General features: G+C 41.0%; 1 protein-coding gene across 3 annotated transcripts in view; it reads left to right on the forward strand.

The window, feature by feature from the left end:
* Positions 1-5780: 5780 nt before the first annotated feature.
* Tmc3 (transmembrane channel like 3) overlaps positions 5781-15872 on the forward strand; it is a 37054-nt gene continuing 26962 nt past the window's right edge. Inside the window, exons 1-4 of one of the 3 annotated variants that reach the window (XM_063250119.1) lie at positions 6347-6381; positions 7649-7795; positions 9641-9688; positions 11796-11871. Coding sequence is in view for 2 of the 3 variants with exons in the window: in XM_023567430.2 (XP_023423198.1) it covers positions 6293-6381; positions 7649-7795; positions 11796-11871 (312 nt within the window). In the remaining variant the exon portion in view is untranslated. Of the gene's footprint in view, positions 6382-7648; positions 7796-9640; positions 9689-11795; positions 11872-15872 lie in introns of all 3 variants that reach the window. The other 2 variants (XM_023567430.2, XM_003475468.5) reach the window with 2 other exon arrangements.

The following is a 15872-nucleotide window of genomic DNA, read 5'->3' on the forward strand; positions in this document are numbered from 1 at the left end:
ACAAAATAGCAGCTCGTTTGTTTCTACCTATCAGATTTTACATAGATCTTTTCTGTGGCCAAAATAGGGCTTTCACTCAAAAACTGTCCGGTGTAGAGGAGGAGATGTGTTAAGAATTAGCCTGGTGAAAATACACTTTTATCCAAAATAAAGTACAACCCATAAAGAATAAAAAAGAAGGGATGAGTATTTTAAAGTTTTTAAATCTACTTTGGGAAATCAAAGTCAATTTTATGGGAGACATCACCTTGCATTTTAAGGAAAGAAAATTTTACAATGTCTTTATCAAACTAAAAATGACAGTGATAGATCAAAAACATTTTGATTAATGTGATTTGGTAATTATCACAAATGCATGTACGTATCAAATCACCATATTGTATACCTTGAACATATCTGATCCATATTATAGAATTCAATGTGTCACAATAAAAAATAGAAGACGAGAGGAGATGTCAGTAAGTAATGAAAGAAAAGAGGAAGCTAATTTTCTTAAAAGAAGGAACTTTAAGATACCACAACAAAGCCTAAGCAGAACAAGGCAAACTCTGTATCTCGGTGGCAGGTCAGGATGCCACTGATGTGTTTTGTCTGTAATCTGTCCTGTTCCCTCTGTTCATCCCACGTGCAGTGTAGCTCCAACTGCTGGTTAAGGCGGTGTTTCTGTCAGGGATGAGAGGAAATACTGGGCAACACAGTCATCTCCCCTCCAGGACAAATTTGCTATGCTTTCTAAAATCTCCCAAGCATAAAGGACAACCAGAGACCTAGTAATCATCAAAGAAAAGTCTCCACCAGGTCCCAAGCTGCTCTCCTCCTGGCTCCTACTATTTCAGAAAATTCAAATTTTTCCTTTTCCTAGTACAGATTATTTGTTTAATCCTATGAGAAGGAAGAAAAGTTTTATTTTACCTATTATCAAACATATCTCTCCTAGAAAAGGAAAAACTGTATGTCTCCTCAAGGAAGAAAATTCAACAGCAGGCGAACAGAGTAGCTGTATAATTCTCATCCCACTGCTGCCTGTCTGATGATCAGTTTCTCATTTTTCTTTTTAAATTTATATTATGTTCATATTTCAAGTGATACAAAAAAAATGTCCATATTTGTAGGGTACCATGTGATATTTCTATGCATGTAAACACAAAAATTAAACATACAGGTCTCCCGAGACATTTACCATTTCTTGGTGGTGAAAACAGCTTTTCTCTTCGAAGCCTGGTAGTGTGGAGCCTGGTACTGCCAGAGCAGCTATGAACAGGACAACTCCACCACCAGCCCACTTACGCATCCCTCAGTACTCTCTAAATGAATAACAGAATACCACACAGGCCCCAAGAGGAAGAGTGTGCCAGCTGGCTTTCAAGTTTATTTGCAGCTGATTTCATGAAGAATTCTTTTAAAAAGTTAAAAGTTGTTCTCATGTCTCCAACAACTTAGCTGTTTTTCAGACAACTGGAAACAATCTATTCTTGAGCACTTCCCCTGAATAACATTCTCCAGACCAAAAAAATACTTACCAAAAAAAAAAAAATACTTTGTGTAACTACATTCCAAAAGTGAGAAGGTCTGTCTTATGAAACCCAGAGCTGAAATCTTGTGAACAGGGAGAGGGAGCTTGGTTTGACTTGGCTTGGCTGGCAGGACACGCTAGACACACACCAGCTCTAAGGTGCACCTAGGGATACTAATGTTTCATTTTGGAATAGAATTCAGTTAGCGGGAAAACAATTCTCTGATTCATGATGTACAGAATGAACGTTCTTATTCCTGTAAACTAAGCCACAAGAGATTTCTGTTAAAAGCTTCTGGGATTTATAACTAAGTTTTATTCTTTTTCTTGTTGCTTTTCTCTTTTTCAAATTAATCTGAGTCACATGCTATGCAGTTTTTCTTTCTGTTTTCTCTCTTTCCCTAAATGTTCTGTCTCTTTGTCTTACCATGTGGGTCCTGAAAGCAGTTGATCTGGAAAATAGTAGTTGTAGCACATTTTAACATCGTTTGGATTCTTTCTGATTTGAAAAATAGTGTGATGGTAAGTATTTGAGGGATTTCTAGTCATTTTATCTATACACAAATTCTGTCTTCACTTAAAATCATCCAGTACTTCCAAAGCTTCTAATAAAGTTGTCAAGAGAGTCAAATGCATGCGGAATAATTCACCTCCCTCCATCCATAAAGCATTTTCTGCGCTTCCAATTTCTGCCTGGCACTTTGGAGCTCAGAGAAGCCAGTCCTGGGGAGGAAAGAAGAAGCTGAGTCTGAGTTTTCCTCCAAGGAGCAAGGGCAGCGATCACAGCTTCCCCTTGAGTGCATCATCTTGACCACAGTAATAAATTCAGTTGAGTATACAGTAGATACAAAATAGCCAGAAGAAAAGATTCTAAATATTCCCAACACAAAGAAGTGACCAATGTTTCAATAATCAGTTTGCTAACTACATCAATTTGATCACTAGACATCATAAATTTGTATCAAAAGAACACATACAATTATTATATGTCATTAAAAGCAATTTCAAATCAGTAAGGTTTTTTTTTTTATTTTATTTAAGAGGAAAAAGAGACAAACACAAAACAAAACAAAGCGGTGTAAGGGTACACGTAATACAGAACTACAAAAAAAAAACATAACAGTAAGAAATCACCTGTTAATAGATTACATATTATCATCTTGAAAATAGTTGCTCAAATCACAGTATCAAAGAATACAAGGTGGACATTCAAACAAAGAGACTGCAAACAGCTGTGTTCAATGATCCAAAAACATTGATATAGTCAGCTATTTAACACTCCTAAACACACTTGCTATTATATCCGTTAGAGCTCTTTTTTTTCCCCTCTCTTTTTTACAACAAAATTTACACATTTTGGATTTTATTACTCTTTAGTGCTTATTACTTTTTTGGGGGGGAGAGAATACATCAAATATGGCAAAACAAAGCTGTCAGTCAAAACTAAGGATAGACATAGCACATGGTGTAGAACAGAGCACAAGGTTATCAACAATGGTTATTAACGTTGTCTCTTGTTTCCTTAAAAAGAATTGTCTATCTCATTAGATATTATAAAGTTGGACAAAACAGTAGAGAACAAGACCAATAAAACTTAGGCATTGTAAACATTACAGGACTTCCAAGGAAGACAATAGTCAAACCAGAATGGGCATCTTAGTGAATCTTATTGCCTTCAAAGTAGTTGCCTATACCCTCAAACTTGATACTATCATACAGAATGGAACAGAGTCTAATCAGTCAAAACAAGATCGTGGGAGTATTACAGGACTTCAAAACAAGTTAATAGGAAATCAAAAAGAGTTACTATATATATATATCCTAATTTTTTAAATTTTTTTCCCTTAAGTAAGACAAACATAAGAAATGACTAAATAATTTTTTTAAAAGAATAAGGGGGAGATTGAGATAAAACAGGACATAACAATATAACAATAGAGGTCAAAGCATGACTGTTTCAGCAACCTAGTACTTCACCACCATATAACCCGACTTAGTAGTAGTTACCATAGTGTATGTCTTTTTCCTTGAAATATTTGGATAAAACTTCATATACTCTAGCTTCAAATATTTCCGTATCTAGAAGCCCAGAATAAAGCCTTTCTAATTAATGAGTGAAAACTTTATAAGGCTTCAAGGCCACCTAATGGGGAATCATGATTACCACATATCAAATCAGTAAGTTTAAAAATGAATTTTATCAAAAATAAAAACATTAAGCCAATATAAATATAAACATAACACTCATTTGACAACACTGCATTTTTTAAAAACGATGTTCCTTTAAATTCATTCACTTCGTTTATGGAAAACTGATTCTAAAGAAATGATGATAAACACTGAAGAAAATCAATGGAAAAATGTATTGGGGAGCACAAATGGGTCTTGAGAAATGAGCAGTGTCGAATGCTTTCTGTTGTAAACAGATTTCCTCGCAGTGTCCTAATGGTAAAATAAGCTCACAAACATTTAAAAATAACATGGAAGTTGCTTTGGATAAAAAATCAATTTAAAAGTTAAGAGAAATGCATCTCTACAAACAAATTGCAAAGCATGTAAATGTGAAGAAGCATTTGCACTTGGCAAAGAGCTGGAAATGAAAGAGTTAGCATCATTAACATTATTCCCATGCTTTTTTCCTACTTCTAACTTTCTCACTATTCCCATTTTTATTTAATTACTCTGTATCACTTTCTTAACAAGATGTTTAGAAACCTACATTTCTTCAAAAGTAGGCAAAAAACTAGGGTGATTGATTCATACCAACGTAGCAATTATTCATATGCATCTGTTGTTTTATTATTTAAATGCTAAAAATGAGGTTAAATATCTTTTGATCAGCACATTTTATCTCATTCATATGTCAAACAGAATTACCTGAATAAACACATAGATGAGTTGCATTGATTCGTTTTACTGAATCTCTGAGGCACCTCAAAATGTGCTAATCTTTCCCCACTTTCTCCCACAAAAAAATTAATGCATAAAAATGTTCAAAATACACAATTAATATTTTATTTTAAGATTAATATTTTTTAAAATTTAAGTAGATATTTCCGAATAAGGTTGGAGAGCTTAGAAGAAGGAGGATAAAGTGTTTTGAAGTATTCAAGCTCGTATAAAATATGTAAAGATCTCTTAAAACAATACAAAAATCTCAGTATAGAGCTGGAAACCAACCTGTTGTAATGCCATTTGCCCATTTGATAAGCAGACACAGTAGCGCAGTTCGTTTGCAACCAGAATCATGGAACAAATTCTGAGATCAGAATCATGGGAAGACTTAAGTTTGTGTTCCAAGGCACCACTGTACTTACAGCATTCCAGATCAACCATCCATCCATGTGGTCCAGGCAAGTTGGCAAACAATCTTGTGACCCATTTCTGAGCCAAGCCCAGCTTTAGAACCAGGGTTTGTGTTTTGTTCCCAACCCTGGAACCCCAGATCTGAATGCTTTCTTTCTAAACCAGGTGCCCCAGGACCCCAGCTAGGGTTCTGGTTTTCCTTTGCCAGACAAGCAAGGGGAAGATAATCAGAGCTATCTAATTATCTGTCAATGAATGAAAGAAGGCATCTGGCTCAGGGGCCCCCCTCCCCGCTGCAGTTGCTGACGGATTTCCTTTCCACTTTGCTGTCTGATGCACGGCCCAGTCCTTCGGTCACCCATTTCTTGTCCCTGTTGTGTACTAGACAGAGTGTTCACAAGAAAGGTCCTTTCAGTTTCAACCCTGCACCTTCTTGTTCAGTTGGTGCAAAGGTGCAGTTAACCTCATGCAAACAAACTACTGCTCGTGTTAACTAGCAGGGAGAGCATCACAGTGTGGAGTTAAAAGACTCAGGGATCGGTTTTTTGCCTGAAGTTCCAGTGCATGACTAGTTAGTGCTACAGAGGCCACAGCTGGGGCAGAAATTTGGAGTTGCTGACCTTTTGCTAAGGATTAATGCAGTCAGGCATCAACACATTTTATCAGGGCAATCTATTTTCAGAATCTGGAACTTCTATCAAATTCTTTTTTCCTTATCAAGAAACTCTGGAAATCCCCTTAAATTCTTGTAACTCCATCTCCTAAGGTCATGATATGTATTAATGTGATCACACGTAAAGCTGTGATGAAATGTTAACTTGATCATTAGTGTCCTGGAGTATTTAGGGTTGGCAATGTCATTATTTCTGCAACCTATTTTCAAATGCATCAAAGAATATATAGGGATACAAATAAAGCAACTATGGCAAATGTGGCAGTTGGTGAACGTGAGTTAGAAATGAACAGATATTTGCAGTACTGTTATATCGATATTTCTGTACACTTAACTTCTTGCAAACATTTTTAAAGTTAAGGAAAAAAGGCTTTAAAAATACATTTCGGCTGTGCCTCTCCTCCCTAAAGAATTTGTGAACACCAGCTGTGGTTATAAACGAGTGCTTTGCAAACTGTAGAATCCTTTCAGGGCACAAGAGCTACGGAGAGGGCTCTTTGGGCAGCATTAGGTCATCCCTTGACCACCTGGCCAAGCCTCACCTTTGGTTACCAGGACTCCAGCCAATCAGTGCAGCTGCAGCCCCTCTACATTACATATGCAGAACCAGCCTCCTGGCTCCTTCCTGTGCCTGCCCAGCACCAGCTGCAGACACAACATGACGTGCAGCCCTGCTGTTGAGCAGGGGAGGTAAGTCTAAAGCTCCAGAAACCTGAGTCTGAAGACCAGACCCTCCCTTGTCTGCTGGCTTCTCAGTTTCCCTGCAGCTCCAGGGGGTTACTGGCAGGAAATCCACTCCCATGAAGCCCTCAAAGGCATCCCAGCGTCACAGAAGCATCCGGAGAAATGCCAGCCAGCGCTACCTCTACCAGGAGTCCCTGCTGCTCAGGTAAGTGGATTCCACCATCAGCAGATCACAGGAGGCAGCTGTGTGAGCATGGGTCACCAAGCAGGGACAATGCCCTCGTCCTGCTCGGCTCCTCTTCAGTATAACTTAGAAGCTTATGGCTGTAGGGTCCTATACACCTGTGGTGTCAACCTCAGCAGCGCCCATGGAAGGGATGGCAACAGCTGCTGTCTTTGGGACAGAGGATGGGACACTGGAAGCCTGCCTCGTGGCCAGGCTGTATGCCAGCCAACTCCACACAAGAGCTTTCTCCCTTTCCCCTGCTTACCAGACATCAGATCATACACCCTTCATGATAAATACACTCTTGGTTAGAAAACGTTCAAAGGAATTAAAAGTTGATGAAAATATTATTTGAGTTTTTTACATGAGAGTAATGAGTATTTCATTAAGTAAAAAAAAAAAAAAAAAAAAAAAAAAAAAAACCTCCATTGGCTTTGGAGAAACTAGAAAAAAATTCTCCTCGGAATAAGCAAAAACAATATGAAATAGAGAATAACACAGGAAATACTATCTCTTCTAATAGCCAGGGAAGAGATTCATTTGTCCTGAAAAAGTCACATTAGGATTAGCATAATAATTAGTGAAAATAAATATCGCCACATGTTGAAACATCATGCTTCTAGAGAGTAGCTGTTTCCCTGAATGTTTTGCCTATATCCACTTGCTGAGCTAATTTCCCCTTCAGAGAGACCGAGCCTTGCTCTATCTTTGTTATCTTGCATTTAAGATAAATCAGACAGGACTGGCAGAAAGGCATCTCTGGGTGACAGACATTTGGATTTTATTCATTTTACTTTCAGAGTTTAGGGACAAGGAGGAGCTTCTAAAACTATGCAAGAATTTCAATGAGCCTGTAAAGGAAATTATTTGCTTATCAAGATTGCTGCAGTTCAGGAATCAAATCCTTCACAAAAGACTCCTTTTCTAACTTTGTGTTTTCTAATAATAGCTCCTGTCTTCAGCAACTTTCATTCTTCCCTGATGAGCAAAGTAATAGATTCCAATAAGTAGATTGCAATGGGCTGCTGACACTGCTAATTCCCTCTCCCTCTACCTATATGTATCCTAGACATTCTCTCTCTCTCTCTCTCTCTCTCTCTCTCTCTCTCTCTCTCTCTCTCTCTCTCTCTCTCTCTCTGTTTCTCCCCATATAGATGACCCTGTCAAACTTTCCCCAGGAAAGATGTTCTTTTCTGGAAGCAATTGCACTAATCAGATTTCCTCCTTAATGCCCTGATTCGTTTAGTAACTTGGATGACAGCTTTAATGCTGATGAAACAGGGGACAGCAGTGACCCGGAACAAATCTTCCAGAACATACAGTTCCAGAAAGATCTCATGGCAAATATTCGCTGCAGACCCTGGACCATGGGACAGAAGCTGAGGGCACTGAGGTGAGGCCTCTGTTGCAGTGATTCCTTGTGGTAAACATGCTTTCCAGCCCAGGGAAGGAGAGACCAAAGGTGTGGTCCTAGACCAGAGACATGACTAAGATGGCAGAGGGTGTGTGTGTGTGTGTGTGTGTGTGTGTGTGTGTGTGTGTTTCAGTGTGTGCTATCTGTGTACATGCTGAATGTGTGTGTTAGTAAAAAGTTTTCTTGTCTTCTTCCTCTTTCCCACACACTAGATTTTCTCCAAATGCACAGTTGACAAAAGGCTAAACCTGAGGCAAAAGAGGTGTTTTAGCACCCTCGCCATTGCCTCCTTGGGGGAGAAAACCTGTACAGAAGCCCAGGTTATTGTGATACTCAGAGTGTTACTAAAGAATCTGGCTATATAAAAATTAAGCCCAGAGAATTTGAATATAGATTGCTGAATTTGACTATCATCTTCACCAATCTCTAGTCATTTGATATTTTTTCTTTTCAATGATAGAGAGGGATGGAGCCTGGGGACTTTGCCTTAAGCTACATCTTCTGCTGTTTTTATTTTTCTTTTGCAAGAGTGTCTTGCTAAATGGCACAAGCTAGGCAAGTCACAATCCCTCCTTCCTCGGCCTCCAGAGTGCTGGGATGACAAGAACATGCCATCAAGCCTGACTCATTTTCTTAATTTCTGTAAATACCTGTACCTTTCTCTTCCAAACTGAAGTGATGATGAGAAGTGGTCCTCATCTGTCACAGAGCATTTCCAACATGATAATTGCTGGGTTATCAGGTACTAGAAACTCAAACCCCCATGCTGCCCTCTGACCTACAGAGCCACACTATGGGACAAGATTCAACATTTCTTTTCTTGTGGCAATGCTGGGGCTCCAACCCCAGCCTCCCACATCAACTGTTCAGCGTTGGAGCTGCATTTTAAACACGTATTCAAGTTGATACTTTTAAGTTCTAGAGTTTGAGGCCATGCACTGATTGTGGTCTATGAGGATTTTAAATGGGCTCACCTCTGCATGTGCTCAGTGCTGTCCCTCGTATGTCATGGTCACTCCGTAGGGATGACTGATGGATGCTGCTGACAGTGATACCAACAATCTCAACACAAGTCGCACCATCTGGTGGCCTTGACAGGTCCCCTGGTGCTCTCATGATCAAGTGGTGCACCTTTGGCACCTGTGTGGACCAGAGCATGTTTTAGACCCATTCCTTTCTTTCCAGCCCTGCTGCTAGGCTGCTAGGCTTCTCTCCACCCTGTCACTCCTTTCACAAATGTCCATGCAGCCACCACTCCTCCAGCTGCCACCTGCCTCTCGGTGGCTACAACACAGAGCTAAACTTACTATGGGTTCACACCTTCAGAAGGCTCTGTTCACGCCCCCTTACCTGCCTTCCACATCCAGTATCAGCTATCATTTCCGTTCTGTAAGTGAGGGTGGACTAAAAGAAATAAAAGAGAAAGGAAAATAAAACTCCTGGCAAGGTCAGCCTTTATTGAAACAAAGACCTGAGAGGGGCCGCTGGCTCTGAAGTGCCAGAGGAGCAGCTGTCTTACAGAGTGAGGGTTTGCCTGGGGTGGCTGCGTGGTAGAGGCTGAGGAAGCCGAAACTGACTATTCTGGGACCAGGGCGTCTCTCTTAGTGTGTGGTCACGGGCCCATCTTGTGTTTGCACAAGGTTCATTATTTGTCTGGAGCTGAGGACTGCCTGGTCTGGAATGGGCTATTGTAGAAGCATGAATTAGGCCAGGCAGGATAATTAGGGGGATTGATATTGTTGCAATGCTAAGCAAGCATGGGGAAGGGTCAGCACACGGAATGACGTCCATCAGACTTTCCCTTTCACTGTGTTCACATTTTAGATGGGGCGGGGCGCATGCAGAATTATGAAAGACCGGCCCAAGAAGCACGTGAGTTTTGAGTGGTAGAATGAAACTTTGCACATCCTCTTTCAGTCCCATGTCTAGTGTCCTCTTTTACCAAAATGTGGGAATGTCACCAGTGGAATCACTGGACCAGTTAATCTACAAGATAAAAGAAGAGCATGCGCTATGTCAGAGCTTTTAAAAACCACTCAGAGATGATAATTGAATGTTTTCTGAATAAGAGCTCAAGCCTTTTTCACCTTGATGGCAGAGCAGAGCAAATGATTCCTTTTCAGTCCAGGCTGCTTGGACAGAAAAGATCTGCCAGGCCTCCCACCATGCTGCTGGGCTGCACCACCTGGCCAGCGCCCCAGCTGGGCAGCATGCATCTGGCCAGTGACGTGGCTCTTCAAGGGTAGCTTTCCCTTTGAGTACTTCAATCCACAGCACTTGTGACACACACCTCTTCTCTGTCACCTTGAAAGCTACTGGAGCAGCACCACCCTGATTGGATTCACTGAGGTTTATCACAGGTTCACTGGGGAGGAGCAGGGGACACAGAGCCCGAGTCCAGGAACCTCACCTGATGTGGGTCAGAGCAGCTGACTGGAAGAAGGTGGCACATACTTGTTTGCCCTACAGGGCAGTGAATGATCCGATAGGCGAGCGTGCTGCTATGACTGCACCCAGATCAGGCACACTTGCCCTGCTTCCCTGCCCGCACAGTGCTGGCCAGGCCCACATTGTCCTGATCATTGTGTCTCTAGATCACTTTTGTCCTACCCAGGAGGGAGCTCCTCCAGAGTAGCGACACTGTGTTATGTGTTTCTTTATTCTACCATGTCTGGCTCAAAATAGGGATGCAGAAATGTCTTCAGAAAGAATCACAGACACATGAAATGTGTATCATTAGACTTTGCTAGGCTTTGCTTTTCAGTTGCTGTAGCAGGCAGACCATTGAAGATGGCCCCCATGTGGTGGTCATGGTGTGGGGCGGGATGCCAGCCTTACCTCTGTTTCTTATTTGGCCACAGTAAAGCCAGTACATTGCATTGGGAAGGCTATGACCATAAGGCCTTTTTGCAGTGAGGCGCCAAACCCCAGTATTCCATTAAGTCATGCTTTGAAAAGATCAGCTTGCTGTGCAAAAAGAGTTGGCTTGTCCTTTGTGTCTGGAGGAGGAACTCATTACCAGAGGATGTCACAGAGAGGCTGCTTGGGACACACACAGAGAACACCCTAAGGGGAGAATTTGCTGAGCTAGCCAATTGGCTGATACAGAAGGGCTAAGTTCTTCAACACCAGACCTAAATGAGCACAGAGTAACAAAGATCTCTGCACTGGGGCGGTGCACAAGGAGGTTACTTAGCAGAGAGGCTCCTCTCCAAGTCTTTGGTTCCCATCTATCCCATGGTGCCGCCACTCAACCTAACTCAGTTGCTCATGGAGTTGTGGATTTAACCATCTATTCCAATAGTTCTGTCCATTTTTCAGGGTTGAACATTTTTAGATAATGATACCAGGTTAACTCAACAAAATGATATGTGGGTGTTTGGTTAGGTTGAGTCAGGGTGTTGTTTCTGGCTCTATAAACACAACTTTCCTGCTGTCAGTAACCAGGCACCAGAGAAATTTCAGTTTCAAGGCACTGACAGAAAGAGGAGAGTTGCTAAGAGGGGGAGCTGAGACAAGCTTTCCAGAGTTAGTGATTCCCAGCTGACCTCCAGGATTTTAAAACGTTCAGTTGTAATTTCTGTTGCTATGAATTCACCATTTTGGATTAGTTTGTCTATGTAATTCTTAAATAATTTTGTGTCTGTGGAACTAGGATCAAACTCAGGGGTACTCTACCACCGAGCACAATGCCAGCACTTTTTAGTTCTTATTTTAAGACAGTCTTTCTAAGTTGCCCAGGCGGGGCTCGAGCTTGTGATTCTCCTGCCTCAGCCTCCCAAAGTGCTAGGATTACAGATGCACTGAGCTAAAGAAAAGCTTTTAAGGTGATTTCTGGCTCCCAATGGTCAGGAACTGAAACCTAGTGGTGCTCACATCTGGTCTAGCTTAGTGACTTATTCCTCTTACATTTTCACATAGTCTGAAAAAATTGTAAGTGTGATAAAACTGTGTTCACCGCTATTCTTTCTTTTCTCAGGCGAGCGAAGGAGATTGTGCTCAAGTTCGAAGGGAGGCTGACCAGGACTCGAGGCTACCAAGCAGCAGGTGCAGAGGTAAAGAACCACCTGGTGCTGCCACCCCGTTCTGGGGCTGCGATCCCCTGGGTCCACAGGTTGTCAGCTCAGCTGCCAGCAGCTCAGAACAGGGGGGTGGGCTTGAAAGCCTCAGTTTCCCTAACTTGGATTTTAATTCCAGCTGCTGTAGCTCACCAGTCGTGTGACCCTGACTCAGCCTCATGCCTCAGGAGAGGGATGTCCGGACTTAGCCCTCAAAAATGCAGGGCAACTTGTTGTGTCCCCTCGTAGGGCTGTGAGCTGTGCCCCTGGCAGCAAAAGGGTTGCAGGCACACTCTAGCTCTGCTTCTGTAATACAGGGCTGTGAAAGGGTAAGAAACTGCTCAGAGGGGAAAAATAACTCAAATAGGGAAAAGCAGAAAAGGAGGACGGGAAAAGAAAAAAGATATAAATTTGTATTTATACACTTAAGATAGCTAAGATGATTGTGATACTACTTCTATTAGTTCTTGGAACAAAGCAGTTAACATTCAAAGGATTAGGTCAATTTTGCATGCCTATATCTGCTATCCTAAGTAACTATTTTGAAGATAACTAATTAAAAATAACATTTGTTATGTTCCTACCTCCTTGTTTTGAAAACTTATATTGTTATTGCTTTGGGCTCTTTGGTACTGTTATTTATTGATCTCTTTTGTTTCTTGTTTTTCTTGCATTTTGTTTTGTTTTTCCCTCTAATACAGAAAGGATAGATGTACATGTTCAGGCTTACACATGCCTAGAACTCCTCCTAAAGAGTTTACAAGAATTGATTTTACTATGTGTGATGGTATGAACAGCTACTTTGAAGAAAACAAGACATTATGGTAGCCATTGCTGATTTCTTATATCTTGTCTTGAAGTCTAATAGTGCTTTTATTCTTTGTTTTGATTGGTTTTAGTCTGTTTTCTACTATTTGATTTCAATATGGTGAAGATATGGACAACTGTTTTGAAGAAAACAAGAGACACTATGGTAGCCACTGTTGTTTTATTGTTGTCTTATTTTGAAGGCTTGTGTTCTGTTTTGATTTGCTTTGTTCTGCTTTGGTTTCATTTGGTTTGGTTAAGTTTTATTCTCTTTAACATAAAAAAATATTTAAAAATGTAATTCAGGGCTGATGTTTCAATTGTGGTTTTTCCCAAGCAGTCACTTAAAGCTAAACTTTAGCATCCCTTAACATGATCTGTCTATAAATACATTTCATATGAATTTTTAAAAGAAGGGGAAAAGTTGTTTCTTCTCTGCCCCCTCCTATCCCAATGTCATCTCTTTAAAAGATCTGTGGCAGTTACTGTACAAATGTGCAATTTTCACCTTACAGTAGTTAGAGTATACAAACATTTTTGTCTTGTTTCCTTTTTCACTTAACATCATAGGGTTTTTCCATGTCGCTATATAGTTTTTATATTCACTGTTTTCAATAATTGATTAATATTAATCTGATAAATGCATATTAATTTAATGGGACATTTCTCAGCTACTGAATATTTAAATTTCTCCTAAGTTCCATTATTATTAATAATCCTGCAAAAACATGTTTATCAAATATACATTTTCCTCTTTTTTAATTATTTTCTTAGGCTAAATGTCAGAACTGTAATTTCAATAGAAAGAGACTGATTTTTTTGGCTCTTGATAAATATTTTTAAAATTACTTTCCAAGAGTCTTGATAATTTATATTATCATTCTCCATGAAATAACTTATTCGCCTCATAATAGCTCCATAATCACTGAATATTATATATTTCAAAAGTTTACTTTAATAAAAAGTATAAATATATTCTTATTAGCATCTCTGAAATAAAATTAAAGTGTCATAAATTTTACATGTCTGAAAAATTATATCAAAAAATCTCCAACATACTACCTTGGCATTCTTTCTTCTTACACTTCATAGAATCTTCCTGATTTATAAACAAACCTTCCTGTGACTCTTTACGCTAGCCCCACTCTGAGGGAGTTTATGAAATACATATACAAAAAATTCATCATTTGTAATCACACATGCTGCCACGCTTTTCTTGTTTTTCTCAGTAAACCGTGTGAAATGCTATGGCAAGACCTTTCTAAGATAATGCGGGCCTCTTCGCATGGGTGCAGCCTGTGACATCACCACAGTGTGAAAAGGTTCACAGGAAACTCAACATGGGCTCCAGAACATCTTTAAAATGAGTTGAATTTCCAGAGAAAGTGTTCCAAGGTTCTCCTCACCTGGAGATGGCCCACAAGTCTTCAGCAGTGCTCCACAGGAAGGGCACCCCATCCTTTCACAGCCCCAGGGGCCAGGCAGGACGTACCTCAATCTAGACTGGCTCAGCCCAGTACCGGGTCTTCCTCTGGACCCTGGGCCAGACCTGGTGACACCTGCCTTTTCTGCCTGTGGAGGTGCCACTTACATGAAAGTCCTCTGCCCACAGCTTTAGACAATTTGCATGTTGCCTACAGCTCAATGAGTCTTCTATTTATAGCTCTTTTTAAAAACCACTTTGTTTTCCAAATAGTAAAGTTTATAGAGTATTCCTCCATCCTCCCACGGCTTCCTCCACTGAGAGCTTGGGGCATCACCCCAGGCGTGGCTACTCTCCCCTTTAAGGAACCACTCCAAACACAGGGCGTTTTCTGAAGCCCCCAACCCCCTTTTCCACCTGAATTTTCTGTTCATGTGAAGTTTCCCTGATTCCTGGGTGATGACCCCTTGCTGTAGACAGTCTGCCTCTGGCACCAGCACATTTCTATGTTCCATGAGAGGCCAAAATCTGGGAAAGCGAAACCTAAGATCACAGAGGCACAAGCCTTGCCCCAGGTGCCTGAAACTGCAGACAGGGACACCCAGGCCTTTTCTGTCAATGTTTCCCTGCTCTGGATAAATGTCTTTGAAAGAATCTTTTGAGTTTAATATACTGTGTCTTCCATGACACTGGCAGGAGAGTTCCCATGGCACGATTTGGCAGGAACCCTTCTTCCATGTAGGACTAAAAGTGGCTGCCCACAATGCTCTGTGCCCTGCTGGCTTTCTATTGGGTCCCCACAAATCGTCTCACTTCTACCCTGGTTCCAAGGCAGCCTCGGGAACAGGAAGCTGTCATCCCAGGCCTTACTAATACTAATGAGGACAGTAGGGGCTTTAATTATCTTTACAGTTTAACCCACACTTTCCCATGGTGTCACTGCCAACTGCAGGGTTTCCTCTCCCCTCCTCCCTGCTCCTCTAGACAGCCCCCAGCTACTGTTTTTAGAGTGTTGATTCCTTTACATTTGAGTCTCAGTGCAAGTGTGGCCTCAGGTGGATACTTCCTGGGAGACAGCCTTCACTACAGCCCTGAGGATTGCCCCTCAGTGGCACAGATCCATGGCCAACTTTATTCTCTCTACTGAAGCCAAGCCCTAATTTGGCCCACACATCACAAGTCCTGTCCACTACCTGCACGCACAGGAGCAGTAAGCTGGGGCCGCACTCGAGCTGCCACATCCATCACACGAGTTGTAAGAACATATTTACTCCTGGTGAACATACAACTCTTTCCAAAGGTGAAAGAATGAGCTTCTATTTCCAAGAGAATTTACCAAAGCTCAGTAAGCTCAGTAAGTCCCCTACCAAAGTAACTCTCCAAGATTACCAAAACTCAATTCTTATACAAAAATATACTTAGCAAAACTGAGTTACCCAAACTCAATAACCCATACCCACAATCAGGTCCTATTCCTCACAAGTTTGTTTTTGCTTTGCTTTGTTTTTGATTTGCTCTTAAAATCTTGAGTTATTCCGTAAAGTTCCAAGGCTTTTGCTACAGAGGTTTTGGTGCCAACCGTGAGAGAAGCATGACATGTTCCCTTGCACCTTACTAACTTATAATCATCAAAAAATAGCTTTTATCTATCAGATTTGCCTCTAAGAAACACCTTCAGGCAAAGCCAGTGTAGACTCATTACTGGAGTTGCCTTGAGGGTCCTTCAATCCAGTGGTCTGGAAACTGAGTCTGGAGGTCTGGGTTCTCC

Source organism: Cavia porcellus, unplaced genomic scaffold, assembly GCF_034190915.1.
Source record: "Cavia porcellus strain 051 isolate PalLab524CR breed Dunkin Hartley unplaced genomic scaffold, mCavPor4.1 scaffold_6, whole genome shotgun sequence".
In the NCBI taxonomy this organism is placed as follows: Eukaryota; Metazoa; Chordata; class Mammalia; order Rodentia; family Caviidae; genus Cavia; species Cavia porcellus.